Here is a 21,667-nt window from a genome sequence, read left to right as displayed (position 1 = left end):
ACCTAATTATGGAAACACTTGTGATCGGTCACACCAGTCACTAGGATCGGTTATACCAGTTACAAGGATCGGTTCCATATACACATGATATTACTTTTTATTGGTCACACCAGTTACCAAGACCGGTTACACCAATTACAAGCATCGGTCACACACACTCATGATCGGTTACACCAATTAACAAGAACCAGTCATACCAAATCATAAGTTAGGCATTGTGATTAGGTATACCAAGATACATAACTTAATTTAAGACTGGTTCTACCATCTTACACATATTGGTCATCCAAACATTTGCAATGAATAGCCGGACCAATAAACCTAATGATTTTCCTTTCGATTCATGAAACAAGTTAGTGAATGTACTTCCTTTAAAAAAAATGTAAAACATTGTTTCCTAGGATGAAAACTTCACCATAACCCATTCAAGTTTGTGTTGTGAAGATACAATAGAAAGAAAGTGAAGATAAAAAGATTTATTGGTTTCTGTATCTCGTGATTTGTGCACACATCTTGATTGGATGGGATCCGACCTAGATCCGATTTATCTTTGATAGGTTTGATCATATAGTCGTTTAGATAGAAAACTATCATTTGGTGGTTTTTTCAGTATCCGAATCTGAAAGTTGTGAATCTAAATCTAATTTGCTGATTTGGATTGATCTTACCCGACAAAGGAGTTTACTAGTTTAAACGGAAGAGCCATTGTAAAAAATCAACGAATTTTTTTCTTAAAAGATTACTGGAGTAGTTACCAAACAGCTTTGTTCCTTTACTATTTGGAAGGCAATCAAAAGGAGTTGAGTTCTTAAGACTTTACATCGGTAAAGAAACTCAAGATAGTGATTTCTGTCTTGGGATTCACGTGCGTTGATCACACGGTTGTAGGCGCAAGGAACTGAGAGAACTAAGTAACTAGGGGTAGATTACTTGGTCTCAACTATACGAAATTAGCTTTGTTCTTTGTATAGCGGCTTAATTCTGAGAGTACTCAAAACTGGACTAGGTCCCAAGATTTTTCTGCATTTGCAGTTTCCTCGTTAACAAAATCTTGTTGTGTCATTTACTTTACTTCCGCATTATAATCGTATTATTACAATAAAGTAAATGACACTTGTACGTTAACCCTAATCATTTGATATTGATCCAATAATTAATCGGCTTTGGACCGTAACTATTATCAAGTGAATGTGTCGAAGTTATATTTTCTCGACTTTGTCCATAGACGATGACTGAAGATTTTGGATAATAGGTTGAAACGAAAAGATTGTGGTGTACTTGAGTAGTACCCTCGTCATTTAAATTGGGCTTTCCCAATTTTATTCCAGTTACTGTCCAGAGTTCTTCCTAACCTAACCATAAATGCTACTTAGGGTTGGCTACGAAGGGGTAACTCAATCATAAACCAATCTGTAAGGCTAAAAATTGAATCTTTTTACATATTTTAGCTAGTTTTGAGGAATAAAAGGAAAATTCTAGCTAATTTAGAGGTATGCCTGATTATTTTGATCCATTGGCTCTTTAGTTTGTCAGTTTATTTCTTCAATTGATTGAGATTGACTATTACTCTGGGTTAAAATCTCTTTGCCATCAAAGAAATCGGCTATCCTCAGATCTCCATCAAGAGGTATGTTAAATCTAGTTTCTCTATCATGTAAAGATTCACCCACCTCGAATTTTTCAGTATAATCACTCATTCTCGTTGTGTGAACGAAAATCTAGGTTTTTCAAAGAAATCTCCAAAAACAAAAAAAACAAAATCTCTCTACTTTTCTTGTCTAACCAAAACTAACACTTAATCTGAATTTGTTTCTTCCCTTAGTATAATTTTTTTTCGTTAATCTAATTATTAGCTAATTAAATTATTAATTACCAGTAACTAAACAGGTACAGTTTAGCCACTATGAAAATATTTTAGATTGGTGACTTTTTAAATTAGTAACCGGTGACCTAATTTTATCCGATTAAATAAGCTTCGCTATTGATTTCCTAAGCCCGTACAGTACTTTGTTGGTCCAGGTGCTACACGCCTTATTTTATAGTACTGAAAAGGTCATGGTCAATTACTCATCAAGGAATTGCAGTACTTTGGCACTTCGGCACCGGCATCACGGACAAGGAGAGTTTAGGTTCACTCACTATATATACAATCTAATGTGAAAGAGAAGAATTTAATGTGCGAATTTGACATTGAAGAACTTAAGGAGATGTAGAATGATATATGTACAGGGAGTGGTAGGATATCAAAACAATAACAGAAACCCATGCTTAAAATGTCCATAATTCTAAACAAATTCATTGGGAGTTAAGTTTGGTGAGAAATGTTCCGGTGCTAAAACATTTTTTATGATTTGAATAGTTGGATATTTAGTAACACCAGTCAATGACATTTACAGACCAGAAAAACAAAATAATCCTTAATCTAATCGTTTTAGCATTCATTCAAATTTGATAGAAAAGGAAGTAGCTAGCCAAGCAAGTATCATGTGGTATTTAGTGACTTTGAAAAGGTGTGTGTGTTCAATGTTGGTTTATAGTAATAGTTGTTGTTAAATAGGTTATGGTCTCTACATTGAATGAAGGGTTGTTGAAAACAACTCTCTTATTGCCTTCAACCTCCTGAAAAAAAAAAAGCAAAGAAAAAAAAGGCTGGAGACATGTAAGCAATTATATTAAACTAAAAAATAATGAACTAATAATTTCACTAAATAAATAATATGTTTATACGATCAGCTTCTGATATTGGAACAAGAAAGAGCATAATAATATCATATCATGTCTAACTAGCTTCCCTTTACGAACCACAGGCACGAGCTCAGTCCAACTCCTAAAGCATGTTGATATCGTGACGCAGTTGCCCGATTGCGAATATTTGCAGTCATTTCGAATCTTATTTGGCTGCGAAAATCATCGGAGATTGCTTTTGGTCCGGGATATTTTCAGATTTTCTCACATAGACTGTGCAAGCTTGGAACACATGGGTTTGGCAAGAAATGACAGAAAATACAGGTGACCAAAACGAAATAATTGTGGACAATTCATACCCGAAATAATTAAGAAAAAGGCTATTATTGGGGCCTCGCATTTCATTAGAGGGGCGTCACCTAATAGGACAAAAACGGGTCACCCAAAAGTAATATCAAAACCCTCTAATCTCAAATAATTTTGTAATGACTGAACAACTTTTTAGTTAATTTTAATTTAATCCAATTTTATTAGATAATAATTAATTTTTACGGTTGGAATCAATCCAAACCTGGACGTAAAACCAATTTCTACGGTTGGAATCAACCCAAACCTGGACGTAACATCAATTTCTACGGTTGGAATTAAAAGGAACCTGGACGTAAAATTGAAATTTACAGCTAGGTTGACGAAAGGAAAATCAGTAAACTAAACCTAGACATAAAATTTAAAATTACGGTTGGAATTCAACTAAACCTAGACGTAAAATTTAAAATTGCGGTTGGAATTCAACTAAACCTAGACGTAAAATTGAAAATTAGGGTTGGAATTCAACTAAACCTAGACGTAATACAACATGCAAATCAAAGTTTTACGGTTGAATTGAACTAAACCTAGACGTAAGTTCTTCGAAAACTAAATTACGGTTGAAAAATCTAGTAACGTACCCAAACGTAACACTAGCAAAAAGTAACTAAAACCCTAATTTTACTTCGATTTCATTCAATCTAACCTATTTTAAGCACAAAAACAAGTAAACAAAGATGAATATCTTTGGTTTTACCTTACATACACCATGGGTTTGTTCGATGAAATGAATTCAAATGGATTTATGATGAAAAGGATGAAGAGAAAGAGGAGAGGAAGAAGAAGAGCAATTGAAATGTGAAGAATGAAGAAGAGAAATTAGGTTTTGTTTATGTTTTTAAGTTTTAATTTTAATTGAAAGGTAGTTTGGACAGTTGCTATTGAATCAAAAGTATCCCATAACCAGATTTTTGGTCACTAAATATCCAAGTGAAATCCTCTTATTGGATGGTGACGCCCCAATAATAGCCTTCATTAAGAAAGAGTTTAACATGTTTTTTTTTTTAAGCAATAACATGCTATTCTTAATGGACTCCAAGAATATTGCATTGGAATATGCTATGATATCAGGACACAACACCAGGAGTTGTGATTAGATCTTTTAGGGTTAGGACCTACCGCCTTTACCAAATTCAAATATCATTACACCAAATTTGAACATAAATCCATAGTTAACCCACATTTGAAAACCAATTAGTATACCATGTTGAATCGTTCGTTCACTATCACCCACTCTACTACGAGTAGTACATTACATGTATGCAATAGCTTTCCTATTCATGAGATTTCTGGCATTTTTATGATTTTCTTTTTTTCCAGGAAAGAAGTTTAATGGAGAGAATAGAGGTGTTTTTTCTTTTTATTTTGTTCGTCATTTGGTGTGATGACTTCAACTAGACTTTTCTTTCTTAAGATAAGATATCGTTGAAAGAGAGAAATGCACAAAAAGAAAAATGATAAAAAAAAAAGAAAAAAATAGACGAAAAACTCGATGACCAAATTAGTTAAAACAGATAGTTATCGTGTGAACCAAAACAACTTCTAATTAACATTAAAAGAATAGCCTAAATATTTATCCACCCATTCGTGCTTTTTCCCGTATAGTTTTTAGATTTTGAGCATCTTCTTGTTTAGTTTCTAGCTCATCACCCAGTGTTTTATATTTATTCGTAAATGACGGATTTTTCGTTTTTGGGACATTTTTTTCTCTTTTGTTCTTTTGGCTCTGTATACCTAATTCTGTTCTTGATTTTTCCGGCTAGATCGAGGCCTACAAAGATACATGATCATTTTGAAATAATTTTGATAACCCCATATCCACATATTTTGTTAATAACTAATTTGTCCGAAATTAATTAGTATTAATTAATTCAATTTGATGTTGGATTAATTAAAATTCGAGATTGAGTGTTAGAGTATTAGAGATAGTAAAGATTGTATGTTGAAGGTCAAGCGATTGACTCGATCCTCCATCGATATTGTTCCCACTTGGCCATTGCGGTTATCCGGCAATGTGGGATTTCCAATAGGCACTGCTACAGTCACTGAGAAGCGGTTTCGTAAGAGGTCATCCATCTCTGGGTTACTCTTGCCTGAGTGTTGATCTTTGTGCCAACTCTGAAACCAATTGTACATTTTTTAAAGAATAGCCCAAATATTTATCCATCCTTTCAAGATTCTTCATGTACAGTTTTTACCTTTTGAGCATCTTCTTGTTCAGTTTCTAGCTCACCATTGAGCGTTTTATATCTATTCGTAAATGACGGATTTCTATTTTTGGGACATTTTTTTCTCTCTTGTTCTTTTGGCTCTGTATACCCGATTGTGTTCTTGATTTTCCTAGCTAGATTGAGGCCTACAAAGATACATAATCATTTTGAAATAATTTTGAAAACCCCATATTCACATATTTTGTTAATAAATAATTCGCTCGAAATTAATTAGTGTTAATTAATTCAATTTGATGTTGGATTAATTAAAAGAGATATTTTGTAAAAAGGTCGCATGTTTTATACCTAATTAGGGTCGGGGTCGTAGAACATGCAGTTGATGCATTAAGTTTCTACGATGCTTGGTGTGATATTGTTTTTGTTGGAAAAGTATTTGATTGATCGGAGAATGCAGAAATGATTTTCCTGGAATTCTTAATTTACGCCTGTGTGAAATATGATGGACTGAACTTGCCCAGAAATCGTTCGATGAAATGCCAAACAAGAATTCATATTCTTGAACTGTTTTAGCTGCTATGACAGTACGGGTTCATTGTTTAACATTTATGTTGGTTATCGTTCAATTGATTTTCATTAACATTTATGTTGGTTATCGTTCAACTGATTTTCATATCAGCTGTTTGTTTCTGTATTGGGTCCAAAGAATTTTCTATTCCCCATCCTCCGTGGGTAAGGGAAAGTACTGGGATTTATCGGGATCATGGTTTGCTCTTAATCAAAATAGCAGCCGTTAAAATTCATGGGTTGCAATGACATGGACGATTAGATGGGAAGAGCATTTCGGTGATAATTTAGGGGGAATAATAAGAACCCGTTTTGACAATGTTCTAACAGTCACATTAGTCAACTGATAGTCAGGGTTATTGGCAAAATACAAAAAGTCCGCTAACGTTTTTTTTACGGTCCATGGTTAGTCTACGACGCTAATGCATCAACTGCATGTTCTACAACCCAGACCCTAATTAGGCATAAAACATACGACCCTTTTACAAAATATCTCTAATTAAAATTCGAGATTGAGTGTTAGAGTATTAGAGATAGTAAAGATTGTATGTTTAAGGTCAAGCGATTGACTCGACCCTCCACCGATACTGGCCAAGTTGGCCACTGCGGTTGGTTATCCGACAGTGTGGGATACTCATGCACTCCTACAGTCACTCAGAAGCAGTTTCGCAAGAGGTCATCCATCTCTGGGTTACTCTTGCCCGAACACACTTAAGTGTTGATCTTGTTGCCAACTCTGGAGCCAGTTGTGCCGAAAAGGCCTCGATATTAGGAAAATACAAATCATTACTTATATTTTATTCCGCGAACTATACTTGCCTAATCGGGATGTTATAGAAATTGTACGAGGAAACTTAGATTTGTAGCTTGCGATCTTCGAACATTAGAAAAGTTTAAAAACATTCTTGGTTTCATTTGAACTTCAAAAACAATATGATGATATATCACATATATATGACGAACCGTTGTTCTTGATATTCTTCGTGTAAGAAGAACATCAACCCAGAATCGACGGATATGGACATTTATATCGACCAGTTACAACATTGAGGTACTGCCAAAAAAATTCTATTTGTTTTTAAGGATATAATCAATCGATGTGCCAATTGTGGAGTGTGAAGTGATCGGAATACCCTATTGTTTGATATTTTTCGAAATACGTATCTGTTGGTTGATCTCTTGAAATTATACATTATAATCGGCGAATAAAATCCATGTATGCGGATTGTAGCCTACAAATCCTGCAGAAAATATGGACATTTCCTTTAACAAGAATCGACTGGTATGGATGTTCACATATACCGATTTTGGGATGATGTTCTTCAACGATGAGAAACAGAAGGAACTATCGGTCGTTGTGGATGTGCCATAACAACTGATAGTTCTTGATTCATTTTCGGATTTTATAAAATTTGGAAGTTAAGTTTCTGATTGCCTTTACTTATTTCGAAACTCCACCAGCTATTTTCCTGAGATATTAGAATCTGGGGGTCGAGTTTTTCCCTGAACTGGCCGTTGAAGACACAAAATCATCCTTCGTTGAACATTTAATGAAAGATGGTTTTGTGGACGATAGTGGAAATGAAGAAAAAAAGAAGAAGAATGAAGCTGAATTTGGTTTCAAGCACAATCGGCATACCGGAGGCTAATAGAATCGCCGATTATAAAAAGATAACTTTATCCCTTTTTGCTAGGTGGGAGTAAAATTGGTAGACCTTAGTTAACTTGAGTAAACCTCAGCTTTCGAGGTAGATTTTTGTTGGTAACTTGTAACTCAACAATAACACAATAAAAATAAAAATTCAAGAAAAACCGAAAAAAATCAAAAGAGAAAAGGAAACAAAATCAGTAGACATCCCTTGATTAGCCCCCAGTCTATTGTGGTAGATTTTTGTTGGTAACTTGTAATTCAACGATAACAAAATAAAAAAGAAAAATTCAAAAAAAAAATGGAAACATTCAAAGAAAAAAGAAAAAAAAAAAGGGAGCAAAATCAGTAAACCTCAGTTAACTAGAGTAGCCCTCGGTTTTTCGTGGTAGATTTGTATTGGTAACTTGTAATTCAACGATAACACAATAAAAATAAAAAATCAGGTTTAATCGAAAAAATCTAAAAAATAAAAGGTGGGAGTTAGGTGGGGAGTTATAGACAAGTATTAGGAGTAGGGTAAATAGATGGTCAGTTAAAGAGGGTCAGACCTTCTTCTTCTGAAACAGCAGTACCTACCAACCAGAGGAGACTCCGCGCGACTCCGCCAAATCTATAAAGAGAAAACCGAAACCGCCACCTTTAGTAACCTTCTTCACAGAAACCTCCTCCCTTCCTATCAAAAACGTGTATTTCTTCCTCTTACAAATCTCTAAAGAGAGAGACATTTTTCCAATCGATCTCTTCTATACATTTCCCTCTCGTTATTACCTTCAAACAAACAAGAAAAAATAATATATTCTTTCATCAACAACTAACAACTTCTTCTTCTTCTTCAAACCCATTTGTTGAAATCTCTGAAATTTTAATTTCCTTTTCGGGTTCATCTTTGAATATAACGAGCAAGTTTTTATAAATTTGTTTTTTTTTTTCCTATAAAAAAAGGTATGCTTCTTTTATCTTTCTCACATTTCTTTATCAAGAAATTCAAATTTCTTTCTGGGTTTTGTTTTCTCTTCTTCAATGTATGATGATTTCTTTCTATTCTGTTATAATTACTTGATTATTGTTCTTCTATATGTTAATGGGTGTTTGTAAATTTTGGATTTTAGGTTGTATTTTTTGTTAGGGTTAATCTATTCTGAACGTGGGTTCTTGAATTTCTGGTTCCCTCTTTGGGGTTTTTTCAATTTGAAAGACCTTATTTTGTTGGATCTAAGATGGGTTTCTGATTAAAATAGTTGAATAAAAAAAGTCTTAAGGAGGGGGGCGCATGCCCCTCCTGTTCTAATTGTCATAACTTATGACTCATAAGGATTACTGGATCTGAAATGGGTTTTATTTGATGTTTAAGTAAAATGTTGTAATATTCATCAACTTGATTGCTTTACAGGAGCCTTGGAGGTTTCTCTGAGTTGCTTTTTGTGTTTGTTTTCTGTTGCATTAAGCTTGTCTTTGTATGAAATTTTACTGATTTTGCATATAAATTGCTTGTCTTTTTCCTTGTTTTCTTTGTGTTTGTATATCAACTTGTCTTTGCACAAGTGTTTTTTTTGTTTCTTGTATGTGAAAATTGGAAAACAACAATTATGTGGCCCATTTTCAAACAGACCTGAGATTATGAGCTCATTGTTGTCTTTTGTTTTGTGGTGGAAAATTTGGTTCGGTAAATAGTAATAATTCCGTGATTCATTGTTTACTGTTTTAATGTATCAATGAAGTTAATGTTAGTATACCATGCTTTAGTGTTTTGATTTCTTATGAAGTTTTGTAGCATTTTTGTAGCGTGTACTGAAATAGTTTATTTTGTGATTGTAGTGGGTATATAAAATGGCCACTACTGCATTTCATCACACTATTGGGACTGGTGGGGTGAATGGATGTTGTGATGGTTTGGGTTCACGACAAGTTGTCAATTTTCCGGTGAAGACTGTATCAAAGACATTTGGGTATGATGTTGGTTTATTGAGGAGAGGTAGTTGTCGCACTAGTATTCAGAATTTGAGTGTGATTCAAGCCTCGAGTTCCCAATCGTCAGTGGCTGATCAGGTTTTATCACCCTCAAACAATGAGATAAGTGAGCCTAAGAAAAAGTCAAGTAAGTTCATCTGTCTCCACCTATTATTAAAATTGTTCAGACCTTAGTTAACATGTTTTTGTTAGGAGTAATTACGATATTCCACTTTAGTCATCTTTGGATACTGCTAGTTGAAAAAATATATGTTCTTTCAATGTAGACGTACACATTAAAATGATTCTGCATCCTGTGCTGTTTTCAGATGAAGCTGCCCTGATATTGATAAGGCATGGTGAGTCTTTGTGGAACGAGAAGAACCTATTCACAGGTTGCGTGGATGTGCCCTTGACCAAAAAGGGAGTGGAAGAGGCAATAGAAGCTGGTAAAAAAATTAGTAACATACCTGTAGATAAGATTTACACGTCTTCCCTAATTCGTGCACAGATGACAGCAATGCTTGCAATGACCCAACACCGTCGTAGAAAGGTATTGCAGTTTTTGCATTGCAAATTCTTACATTTTCCGGTTGTACATATATGCATGTCAAAATAGACCCCACTCTCTACCTGGAAACCAAGTACCTTTGACTCAGCATTAGGGAAAGATGTTTGAATTTTCTCCACTATAATTGAGTTGACTTGGTTAACTGTTTGTTGGATGATGTAATTATTCTGGCTGGTTTAATCTCCTTTTTATCATTCGGAAAAATACCACGGCACAAGTTGGATACTTGGAGCATATGATGAGAGTCATTAGAATATTTCTTTCCTTGACCTTACCTCTATTCACTATTGCTGTTCTATTTAACTTCGTGACCATTCACCTCATACTGATATCATTTTCTCAGGTTCCTATCTTTACGCATAACGAAAATGAACAATCTAGAAAATGGAGCGAAATTTACAGTGAAGAAACCAAAAGCCAGTCAATTCCTGTTGTCGCAGCTTGGCAATTAAATGAAAGAATGTAATTACCTCTCTTGTGTTATTGAGGTTCATAATGCCTGCTGGCGCATGTTCAGTTTAACTAACTGCTCCTTCTTACAGGTATGGGGAGCTACAGGGTCTTAACAAGCAGGAAACTGCAGATAGATATGGAAAGGAGCAAGTCCATGAGTGGCGTCGTAGTTATAATACTCCTCCGCCTAACGGCGAGAGCCTAGAAATGTGTGCGGAAAGAGCTGTTGCTTATTTCACAGATAATGTAAGCCCATTTTTCTCATCTATAAGTACTCCAGGGCTTTCTGATTACACTAATTTAATTTTCTCAAGGTTTTTGATTATCCACTGTCATTTGACCTCTTAATTGCATTACTTGGCAGATTGAACCCCAACTTCAACGCGGAAAGAATGTGTTGATTGCTGCCCATGGAAACTCATTAAGATCCATTATTATGTATCTCGATAAGTTAACCACCGAAGAGGTATATAGCATTTCTAATTCTGTTCATTGTTTTGTTTATAATTTCAAACCTTTTCTTTCATCTCTACCCAAATGTGTTCTTTTCTGGTGCTTTTTTGTTCGTTTCTTTGCTGTGGACTATGTAACTATAGTACATTATGATGCATTGATGCTCCATAACACGATTTTTTTCTGCTGTGTAGGTTATTAGCTTAGAGCTTTCTACAGGAGTTCCTATGCTTTACATATTCAAAGAAGGAAAGTTCATTAGAAGGGGAAGTCCAGTGAGTCCCACCGAAGCTGGTGTTTATGCGTATACTAGAGTATGCAACTTCTCTTTCATTCTCCAATTTAATACTTTTTTAATCTTCTTATATCGGGGTCTTGTGTCAGTTGTCTGTTCCGTTAGAGGAGAATTGTCACCTACTCTTTCGTGGAACAGGGCACTTATCACCTTAATCTTTCTTTGATCACAGCATATTAAACATCAATTTCATTTCTGTTCTTCCTACGATGATATTAGTTGTTTTACTGTATGTCTAACTTAGGTTTCTGCAATGCAGAGTTTGGCTCTTTACAGGCAGAAATTAGATGAGATGAACTAGATCACTTTAAACAACAGGTAAGACCATCCTTTCTGTTAGCTCGCACCCGCTATCTGTCTCCATCACCAGTTGCCTGAGTTATCTTTTGTGTGGTTTCGTTCTTGCAGAATTCAGCCTCCACTGTATCTTTTTCACAACGGCTTCTCTTTTACTAGGTTATAAAAAGCATATAATGTGGTCATGTGGAATCAAGCTCCTTGTACTATAATGGATCTACAAGAAAGCTGGACATTCTTCTGATTACAAATTTTGTATGGTTTGATCAAGTCAAGTCGTTTTAGGTACTTGACTTTGTGCCTGTCCAGTTTGTGTGTTTCTTTTTTATGACAAGTACAAATGTTGGTGTTAAGAATTGTCAACTTAGTTCTGTAATAGACTGATGATAAAATTAGAGAGTATATACTTCTTTTGTTCCTCTACTTTCACGACTAGCTCTATTTGCGTTTTCGTTTAGGTACCTTGTTTTAGAACTCTGCATCGAAAACTTTCGCTTCAGTAGAAAAAGTGTTGGGAATAAAATCAACACAGCACAACACAAGGAAACACCAAGACACATTGTATCTTATTATTATGAATTGTCAACTTTGGTTTAAATTTTGAAAAATCACAGGCCTACTTTTACAGATTTGAAGTGGAAGGAGAAGAAGGTTACTCTAAATCCCACACAAATTTCATATCCCAGATAGAAGTTTCTTCTTGTTTCGGTGACGGTGGCTCTTCTGTATCTGTACCATAATTTGGGGTCATTTCTTCTCTTTGCCGCTCAAATGCTACTTCCATATCATGATGATCTTCAACTTTACCACGCTGGCCTCCTAGGCTTCCATTATTGCCTGCTATATCAGCAAGTGCTTCCTGAAGTTCACTGGTAGGTGTTGCGCAAGTTTTGTACAACATCTGATCTCCATGCCTTTCATCACTTCCAGGACCATATGTTAATGCTAAAGTACTCAATTTATTCCAATCCCGGTAAACGCAGACAGATTCATGATCAGTCCTGGTGTTCTTGTGAGCAAACCCGAACTCCATATCATTCTGTGGACATTCCATGTTCTGGCAAGTGTAAATAAGATCAACCTCTGGTTGTTCATCGATTTCTGACTTTCTCTTCTCTCTGTTGTTCATACAACAAGCCTTTTCCTCCTCTTCATCAGTGATAGTTACAAGAATGTTGCAGAACTCATCTTCCTCTTCCTTTTCTTTCATACTTGTAGAGCATGAAATCTTAAGAGAAGTATTGAAATGATTTGATAGAACTTCTTCTTGAGTCACAATATTGGACCAAGTTTCAGTCTCTTTTGCAGTCATCTTATCTTGGAGAAACTTAGATTTGTTAACAAGCCTTCTAACATTCTTAAAATCAGGCGACATATGTTTGATAACAGCAGTTAGGGTACTTACTTTCCAAGCTTTTTTCAGATCATGCGGTTTCCTATACGGCGGTGGACCTTCTTCTTTAGACAAGCCTCCTTGTACTCCCCACCATGATTCTTCCCCGGTAGGCCACCAAGGAGGACATATGCCCTTTTCCAGTGGAAATTTCCTTTGTGGGGGTACACAATGTTGCATCAAAGCTGATAAAAGAGAACCCAAAGTGGTATCTTGCAAGTGATGAAGATGATGCATATAAGAAATTAACAATGCCTCATTTTCACCATCTAGTTCTGCTGAAACTGGGGCTAGTAGTTTGGCAATGGCTGCTGGAGCAGTCTTATCAAACTTAACTTTCTCTTTCCACCATGAACTCAAATTATCTGATGAACCAGTTACTGGTTTCCCTTTCTGGGGTATGATTCCATACACAAAGCCTTGCGCGTTGCATACATCCATCGTCTTTATCATGTATTTGAGAATTGCATCCTGAGCTCTTGACATCTTCTTTCGGCGTGATTGTTCTTGACTCTTGACATCCTCATCTGTTCCAAGTTTCTTACTCTCTTTTTGCTTAAGTTTTCGAAGTAGTAACTTGTCCATCCAAATTCTGTTCTCCAACTCATCGATGCCCATCTCCTCATCTCCATCTTCTTCTTCTTCCTCCTTATCTTCCGCCTTATCCTCAACATCAATACTTGTATAGTAAGCTTCTTCACTGAAATTTTCCATCACTGTGACCTCTGATGCACACCTAAAAAGAGACACTTTAAACTTCAACTTAAAACTGCATTTTTTTAATGCAACACTTCAACCTTTAAGGTTAGACGGTTTGTGGGACCTTGATGATGAATCTAGGACATCATGACCCAGTCTGGAGGGTTTCGAGGAAATGGGTGCAGTGGCCAGTGATTCAGAGGGAAGTCTTTTGGTCTGACTCTGAGGTGTATATAGTAAATTGCATGGAGACAAAACATATGAGATCAAGATTAGCATTTTTTTTAAAAACTCTCGATTCATGCATGCAAGACACATTACAAGGTTTAGTTCCTTGTTGGAAGAAGCAGATTGCAATAAAAAGAGAAAACTCCAAATGAAATTGACAGAGAAAATTGGATTCTAGCGTCTCTTGGCAGTCCTAGCTAGATGAGTAAGAATTGAATGGAGTCGGTCACACATGTTCCCGAGGTGTGAGATCAAGTAAGTGCGGCCAACTAACCTTGAGCTGCCGGTGCAAGAGTTGTAAAGTGTGGCCAGCCAGCATAGGGTTTTTGGTGTACATATTTTGTAGTTCTCAGGAAAGAAGGATGCAGTTTTTTTGAATTGTATTTGAAAACTGCTTCGCCTGATCTAAGTCTGGATATGACTCGTCGTATCTGTGCCTCTTAAATAAAATTAGAGAGTATATATACTTCGTTTGTTCCTCTACTTTCATGACTAGTTCTGTTTGCATTTTTGTTTACGTTAACTTGTTTTAGAAATCTGAATCGAAAACGTTCACTTCACGAGAAAACAGACTGTTATACATTCACGACATCACCCAACACAAGGCGATGTCTTGTTATTTTGGATTATCAACTTCAGTTTAAAATTTTCAAAAGTACAGGAGCCTACTTTTACAGATTATAAAAGGAAAATACCTTGACCAGTTGCAAATTAGATGTCATCCAAATCCCAGGCAAACTTCATATCCCAGATTGAGGTTTCTTCTTGATTTGGTGATGGGAGCTCTTCTTCATCTGTACCATAACTTTGGGTCATTGTTTCTCTTTGCTGCTCGAATGCAACTTCCATATCTTGATGATCTTCAACTCTGCCTTGCTGGCCTCCTAGGATTCCAATATTGCCTGCTACATCTGCAAGTGCTTCCTGAAATTCACTGGTAGATGTTGAATTACTTCCAGTACTAGACCCCGCTGAGCAACTTTTACACAGCATCCGATATCCGTGCTTTTCATCACTTCTAGGATCAGTTAATGCTAAAGTACTTGCATTATTCTCAGCACGATAAGCGCATACAGATTCATGATCAGTCCTGGTGTTCTTGTTAGCAAAACCAAACTTCATAACACTCTGTGGACACTCCTCGTTCTGGCAAGTGTAAATAAGATCAACTTCCAGTTGTTGATCGATTTCCGGTTTTCTCTTTTCTCTGTAACTCATACTAAACCCATCTTGTTTTTCTTCTTCATCAGTCACAGTTGAGTGAATGCTGTTGAAATAATCTTCCTCTTCCTTTTCTTTCATAGCTGAAGAAGAACATGAAATGTTAAGAGAATTATTGAGATGATTGCAGAGAACTTCTTCTTGAGTCACAATATTGGACCAAGTTAGAGTCTCTTTTGCAGTCATCTTATTTTGAAGACACTTTGATTGTAAAACAAGCCTTCTAACATTTTTAAAATCAGGTGACATGTGTTTGATAACAGCAGTTAAAGTACTCACTTTCCAAGCTTTTTTCAGGTCATGCGGTTTCCTATATGGCGGAGGACCCTCTGATTTAGCCAACATCCCCTGATCTCCCCACCATGGTTCTTCCCCGGTAGGCCACCATGGAGGACATATACCCTTTTCCAATGGAAATTTCTTCTGTGGTGGTACGCAATGTTGCATCAACGCTGATAAAAGAGAACCCAGAGTGGTATCTTGCAAGTGATGAAGGTGATGCATGTTAGAAGAGACTAATGCCTCGTTTTCACCATCTAGTTGTGTTGTAACTGGGGAGAGTAGTTTAGAAATGGCTTCTGGACCAGTCTTATGGAACTTAACTTTATCTTTCCACCATGCACGCAAATTATCGGATGAACCAGTTACTGGTTTCCCTTTTGCGGGTACGATTCCATACACAAAGCCTTTCGCGTCACATGCATCCATGGTCTTTATCATGTATTTGAGAATTGAGTTTTGAGCTCTTGACATCTTCTTTCGGCGTGATTGCTCTTGTTTGACTATCGACTTCGAGTTGGATAGTCCATCCTCATCTCTGCCGAGTTTCTTTCTCTCTTTTTTCTTAAGTTTTTGAAGCCGTAACTTGTCCATCCACATTCTATTCTCCAACTCCTCGATGCCCATCTCCTCCTCTTCGTCATCTCCATCTTCTTCTTCCTCCTCCTTATCATCAAAATGACTACTTGGATGATGGTATGCTTCTTCTTTGGAATTTTCCATCACTCTCGCACTACAGATCTCTGATGTACACTTCTTCAAAGTTCAAAATTCAACTTAAAACTGAATTATATATTGCAATATACTATATACTTCAACCTTAAGACTAGACAGTTTGTGGGACCTTGATGATGAAAAATAAATATGTTTAAGAAGTGGGGAGTATCTAGAAAATGAGACTCCAGACTGGAGGTTTTTCGGGGAATGGGTGCAGTAGCCGGTGATGCAGACGGAAGTTTTTAGTCTAAGATAAGGTGTATCTATGAGCCTATCTGTTCATAGTAAATTACATGGGGACATAAAATGTGAGATCAGAATTTAGCATTTTTTTCAAAACTCTTGATTCATACGGAGAAAACTTCCAAATGAAACTGACAAAAAATTGGATTGTAGCATCCCTTGGCACTCCTAAGAATTGAATGAAGTCGGCCACACATGTTCCCGAGGTATGTGCATGAGATCAAGTAAGTGCAGCCAACTAACCTTGAGCTGTTGTGAAGAGTTGTAAAGTGTGGCCAGTTCAATAAAGCCCGCACAAGGTTTTAGGTGTAGATCAGCCAAACCAGTGAATCTAGAAAATGAAGCTGTAAGGATGGTTTTTGTATTGATTGTAAAGATAAGATTGAAAATATAGGACTTGGTCCTTTATATACAGGACTCTAGACAAACATATTTTACAGGTAACGGGAAGAGAAAACAATCGTAACGGAAAGAGTAAATTCCTGTTACATAAAACAGTTAAGACTACCGCCTGTAATATGTACAGCCGTGACTAGCTGCAAACTATCTGACTAGATGAAACATGGACCTAGTCCATTAGGTCTGTTAGATGGCCTAACATCCCTCCTCAGACTGATGTCTACACGGTAGGCATTAGTTTGTCCCGTAAAACACCAAACTGAAACTTAGATAAACCTTTGGTGAACAAATCAGCTATCTGACAAGATCCCGAATCATGTGATAATCTATTTCAATGTGTTTAGCACGTGGATGAAAAATAGGATTAGCAGTGAGATTCCCTGTTCCAAGATCATCATAAAACAACTTGCACGGAAAAGACAAGTGCACTGATTCTTCCAAAAGATAGGAGAGCCACAAGATTTCATCAGCTGCGTTTGCAAGGCCACGATACTCGGCTTTAATACATGAAAGAGAAATGGCTTGTGCTTCTTTGAGGACCAAGAGACTAAAGTTGCCACAATAAACACACAGTAACCAGAAGTAGATTTTCGTGTGTCAGGACACCCTACCCATTCACTATCAAAGAAAGCATGTAGGTCAATACAATTACCAGAACTTAGAGTGATGCCCTGACCAAGTAATTTTGTTAGAGCATTGATCGGTCGAACTCACAAGTGTTGCTATCTCAAGCCTGTTATCAAAAATTTAGTTGTCAAAACTATATCTTGATTTCTAGTCTACAATTAGTTAAGTCTCGGACTAGGATAGAAATGTAGTTGAAAAACAGTGGATCACGAAAGTCATCATTGCGTTCTACCGTTTGAAGGCAAAGATCAACCGAAGCTTTTGAAGAACTTCATCAACAAAAGGTAAGTGAAGACTGAACCACCTATTTCTCAAGTTATATTCACTTTTCTACCACCGGGACGATGTCGCATAATTAATTAGATTATTATGCATATACAAGAATTTCGAGTCAAGTTTATCTTGGTAATTATTTCTCGAAATATAATGACTAAGCAGAATGAACATTTGTTCATACTTGATGAATTTCAGTTAAGGATAATTTATTGTACCGAATCAAAATTATGATTCAAGTTTTATCATTCGAAAATAGCCTAAATCAGTGATGTGTGTCATTTATGTTATTCGGGAATGTTTCGAATCGATTTAGAGAGAAATATAGAACTACTATTGATTCGAATATAATACAGTGTTATCAGTCTTACAAACTGGGAAAACTGTTGTAAGTCTGAACCCGTATTACATGTACTCGTACACGTAGTGGAGTAGCTATATATCGACTTACATATTTGTGGTGCGCATATTCTTATGCACATCATGTGAAAAAACTGTTTAACTCGTGAACCGGATCGGTAAGCATACTCGTATACAAACCATTTTAGAACTGCAGTTACGGAACCAGGATTAGTATCCAAACCGGTACACATACCAAAATAGTTTTGTATTCCGGAACTCGGCTATGTATCCAAATCGGTACGCAAACCAAAATAGTTCTGTGAATTCTGGAACCGGTGATAGTCTTAAGGTATCCATATAGGTACACATACCTAAATAGTTATGTTAACTATGGAACTTGGTCCGGCTCGTTATCTTACAAACCGGTACACGTACTGTGACTGAGCCGACTCACGAACGGCGATGGTATTTGTACCTTGTACACCTACTAACAATGTCGATCATTTTCAAGTGTAATTGAGTTATTTCTATGAGATAATTAGCATTTGATTAATTCTCTAAAAACACTAGACTTATTTGATCGCATGATTGTGACTCAGAGTTAATGTCTTATGTGTTCATGAAAATGAAAAATTAAGTTTTTAACTTCAAATCGGCTAGTTTCGGATAACCACGTTGAAAGTAATCTTTATACATGGTTCGGTTAAGGTTTCACCTAACCACAGTGTATATCTTGTTTATATAAATTAGATTCAAATATTCATCTAACGGTGGATATTGATTTCTTGGTTCCAAAGCTATCTTAGCTTAAACCTAAATAAACCTATACTTTGAATATCAATAAAAGGGGAACTTCAAGCAACTGGGATCTTTGAATCCCGACACTATTTTTTGGTGTGTCCTAATTGTATGTAGAGTCGTCCTCTTCCTAACCCTTTTAGGGTTTAGCGACTACAAAGACTTCATAGGAATTTGTGAATCCATGTCCAGTTATTTTTCCTTCATAACTCGAGTATCCTGATCTTGATCGATTGTTGAGTCGCTCACTTGATCAAGATAGATAGAAATCATCAAAGTTCTCTTCGTCTCCAACTTTGTTGATTCCACAGGTTTTATAGTTGTGAGGTGAATAATAATCTAGGATGCACTTCGGGTTGCATAAGTCCATATTTTGAGGTTAGATAGACTTTTTTATTGCTATCGATTTCCATCACCTTTGATCAAACTATTTGATTGTAAAAGGAAATCATATATAAGATTAATTTGTGGGAGGAAGATTGGTTCAAAGTCTTCAATTGAGTTGAAGCAACTCTTAGTTGGTGTGACGTCGGCTAAGCGAATCAATTGCGCGGAGTCCTGCTGGGATTTAAGAGGCGTAAAGAACGCGAATGTAACTTAATCTGTGGGATACCTTTTTGGGATCAACTACATTCCAGTGTGCAGCGGATTAATACAGTTTGGAGTTCAATCTGGACTAGGTCCGGGATTTTTCTGCATTTGCGGTTTCCCCGTTAAAAAAACTTCTGGTATCTGTGTTATTTATCTTTCTGATTATATTATTTATCTTTATAATTGAAATACCACAGGTTGTACGTTAGTCAATCATAGTAGATACATCTGACCTAGTTTGTTGGATGCAACTTGATTGAATCCTGGACATTGGTCTTTGATACCTCCCAAGTAATCTCTTTGTGATTAGGTTCACGGATTTGATTTTTGTAGACGTTCTAATCGCATGAGAGAGATATATAACTCTAGATATTATTCCTTGATTGAGTTTAACTCTCGGAGTCGTATTGAGTTTGTCCATATAGATTGCCTAAGAAAAAAGTGGTGGTGTATTTTGGTACCCTCGTGTTTTCAAATTTAACCCTTCAGGTATCTTAAAATCCTCTTTGCTAACTGAAGGTGTATGCCACCTGGGAAATGCATAAATTGACTAACATCGTAAACTGCATAACTTATGTCAGATTTCGTGAGGTTCAAATATTAGAGTCGACCAACTAAACTCGTATAAGCTGTAGCATATGATAAAATATATCCATCAAAAGAAGATGCTCTTTGGCCCTGAGTAACAGGAGTTCTGCAAGGTTTACAACCCATCATATCATGTTTCTTCAAGAGCTCCAGAGAATATTTGTTTTGAGAGAGAAGTAACTTTTGAGCAGTAGAATCAAAAGTAGATTCAATGGCTAAGAAGCAATGTAAAGGACCTAAATCCTTCATTAAAAGCTCATATTTGATAGAATCGATGATAGATGTAAGTAAAGAGGCAGAAGAACCTACGAGAATGATGTCATCTACGTAAACCAATAGAATCATTCATCTGCACCTTGCTGATAGATAAAATTTGAAGTATCACATACAGAATTTGAGAAACCATAAGCAGTAAGATAGTTTCTAAATCTATCATATCATGCTTTAGTATCATGTTTAAGACCATAGAGATACTTTTGAAGTAAGCATACATGATTAGGATGTTAAGGATCAAAGAAACCAGGGGGATCCCTATATAAACATTCTTAGATAAATGTTCATGTAGGAAAGCATTGTTTACATCTAGATGCCTAATAGACCACTTATGAGACAAAGCAAGACTGAGAACATATCTGATGGTAGTGGCCTTGACAACGGACTGAAGGTTTCTTCAAAATCAATTCCATCAACCTGATAATAGCATTTGGCCACTAATATAGCTTTTATGTCTTTCAACAATGTCAGCTACATTTAGTTAGTCTTGAATGCCCATTTACAACCAAGAACATTCATTGAATGTGTTATTACTATGTAAAGCTTCATATTAATTGTGCATTTCTTTAGTCTTTATTGGATATATCCAGCTGAATTTAGTGCAATCATCTACAAAGAGAATGTAATATCTGAAACCTGGATGACATTGCACTGGGGCAGGCCTCCAAATATCACAATGTACTAACACAAAATTAGTACTAGACACGAAACCAGTAGAATAAAATGGTAAGCATTTCTTCTTTCTTAATTGACAAGAACCACAAACATAATCAAAAGCTCTAATGGAGAGCTTATAGTAACAAGTTTTTAAAGTATGTTCTAAGCAGGATAGCCTAATATTAAATGCCAAATGGTCGGTGATGCCACAATGGGAATGAAAGTAGTATGTTGAGGAGGTGAACAATACATGATTGGATATAAGCCATTCTGCACTTTCCCTCTAGCCAAAATATGGTTGTTCTTCGAAGACTTTATTTCATATCCCCATGGATAAATGATAAAAGCACAATGATTATCCAAGGTAAATTTAGTAACAAAAAAAATTGTGTTGAAGATGAGGAATACAGAGGACCTTATGCGGATGAAAGTCATTATTAGATTTTGATAAAGGAGAAGAACCTTTAAAAAAAAAATAGGAATAAGCTTTCCATCCCCTACCATTACTTGATCCTGACCAGAATAAGTGGAGCAATGGTTTAACAATGTTGCGTCATTTTTTATATGACTTGAAGCACCAAAATCTGGTATCCAAATAGGACCAGAAGCATTATGTACCCAATGACCACTAGACTCAAACGCAGTTGGAGAATGATGAACATTGTAATCAAATTCAATGGAACTCAAGAAGTATTCTGAGTACTACTTCCTGCATTAATATCAAGAACAAAAAATGTTTCTGAAGATTGGTTCACTACTCTTGGAAGCGGCATATCTGAATCTGCACCTTCTAGAAAAATATCCAAGTTTGTTGCATATCTGACAAGGATTAGAGTTGTAATCTACCACCTGTTCCTGAGTTGGATTGAAATCAGCTTTCCTAAAT

At 36.1% G+C, this 21,667-nt stretch overlaps 2 protein-coding genes and 1 pseudogene across 2 annotated transcripts; 1 reads left to right on the top strand and 2 right to left on the bottom strand.

The window, feature by feature from the left end:
• Positions 1-7,998: 7,998 nt before the first annotated feature.
• On the top strand, positions 7,999-11,876 carry LOC113286889 (2,3-bisphosphoglycerate-dependent phosphoglycerate mutase-like). The gene is made up of 9 exons (XM_026535525.1): positions 7,999-8,379; positions 9,253-9,532; positions 9,714-9,937; positions 10,299-10,417; positions 10,498-10,654; positions 10,773-10,874; positions 11,056-11,175; positions 11,416-11,474; positions 11,565-11,876. Exons 2-8 carry the CDS (start codon positions 9,265-9,267, stop codon positions 11,455-11,457), a joined length of 1,032 nt encoding a protein of 343 aa, XP_026391310.1. The 5' UTR covers positions 7,999-8,379; positions 9,253-9,264; the 3' UTR covers positions 11,458-11,474; positions 11,565-11,876.
• A 229-nt stretch (positions 11,877-12,105) lies between these two features.
• LOC113290456 (ETHYLENE INSENSITIVE 3-like 5 protein) lies at positions 12,106-13,488 on the bottom strand. The gene has a single exon (XM_026540059.1). The coding sequence runs from the start codon at positions 13,462-13,464 to the stop codon at positions 12,106-12,108; it is 1,359 nt and encodes a 452-aa protein (XP_026395844.1). The 5' UTR covers positions 13,465-13,488.
• A 996-nt stretch (positions 13,489-14,484) lies between these two features.
• LOC113290454 lies at positions 14,485-15,996 on the bottom strand (annotated as a pseudogene).
• Positions 15,997-21,667: the final 5,671 nt, after the last annotated feature.

This window comes from Papaver somniferum, chromosome 6 (genome assembly GCF_003573695.1).
Source record: "Papaver somniferum cultivar HN1 chromosome 6, ASM357369v1, whole genome shotgun sequence".
NCBI classification, from domain to species: domain Eukaryota; kingdom Viridiplantae; phylum Streptophyta; class Magnoliopsida; order Ranunculales; family Papaveraceae; genus Papaver; species Papaver somniferum.
The sequence above is the reverse complement of the archived record's forward strand: the minus strand, read 5'-3'. Positions and strand labels throughout refer to the sequence as shown.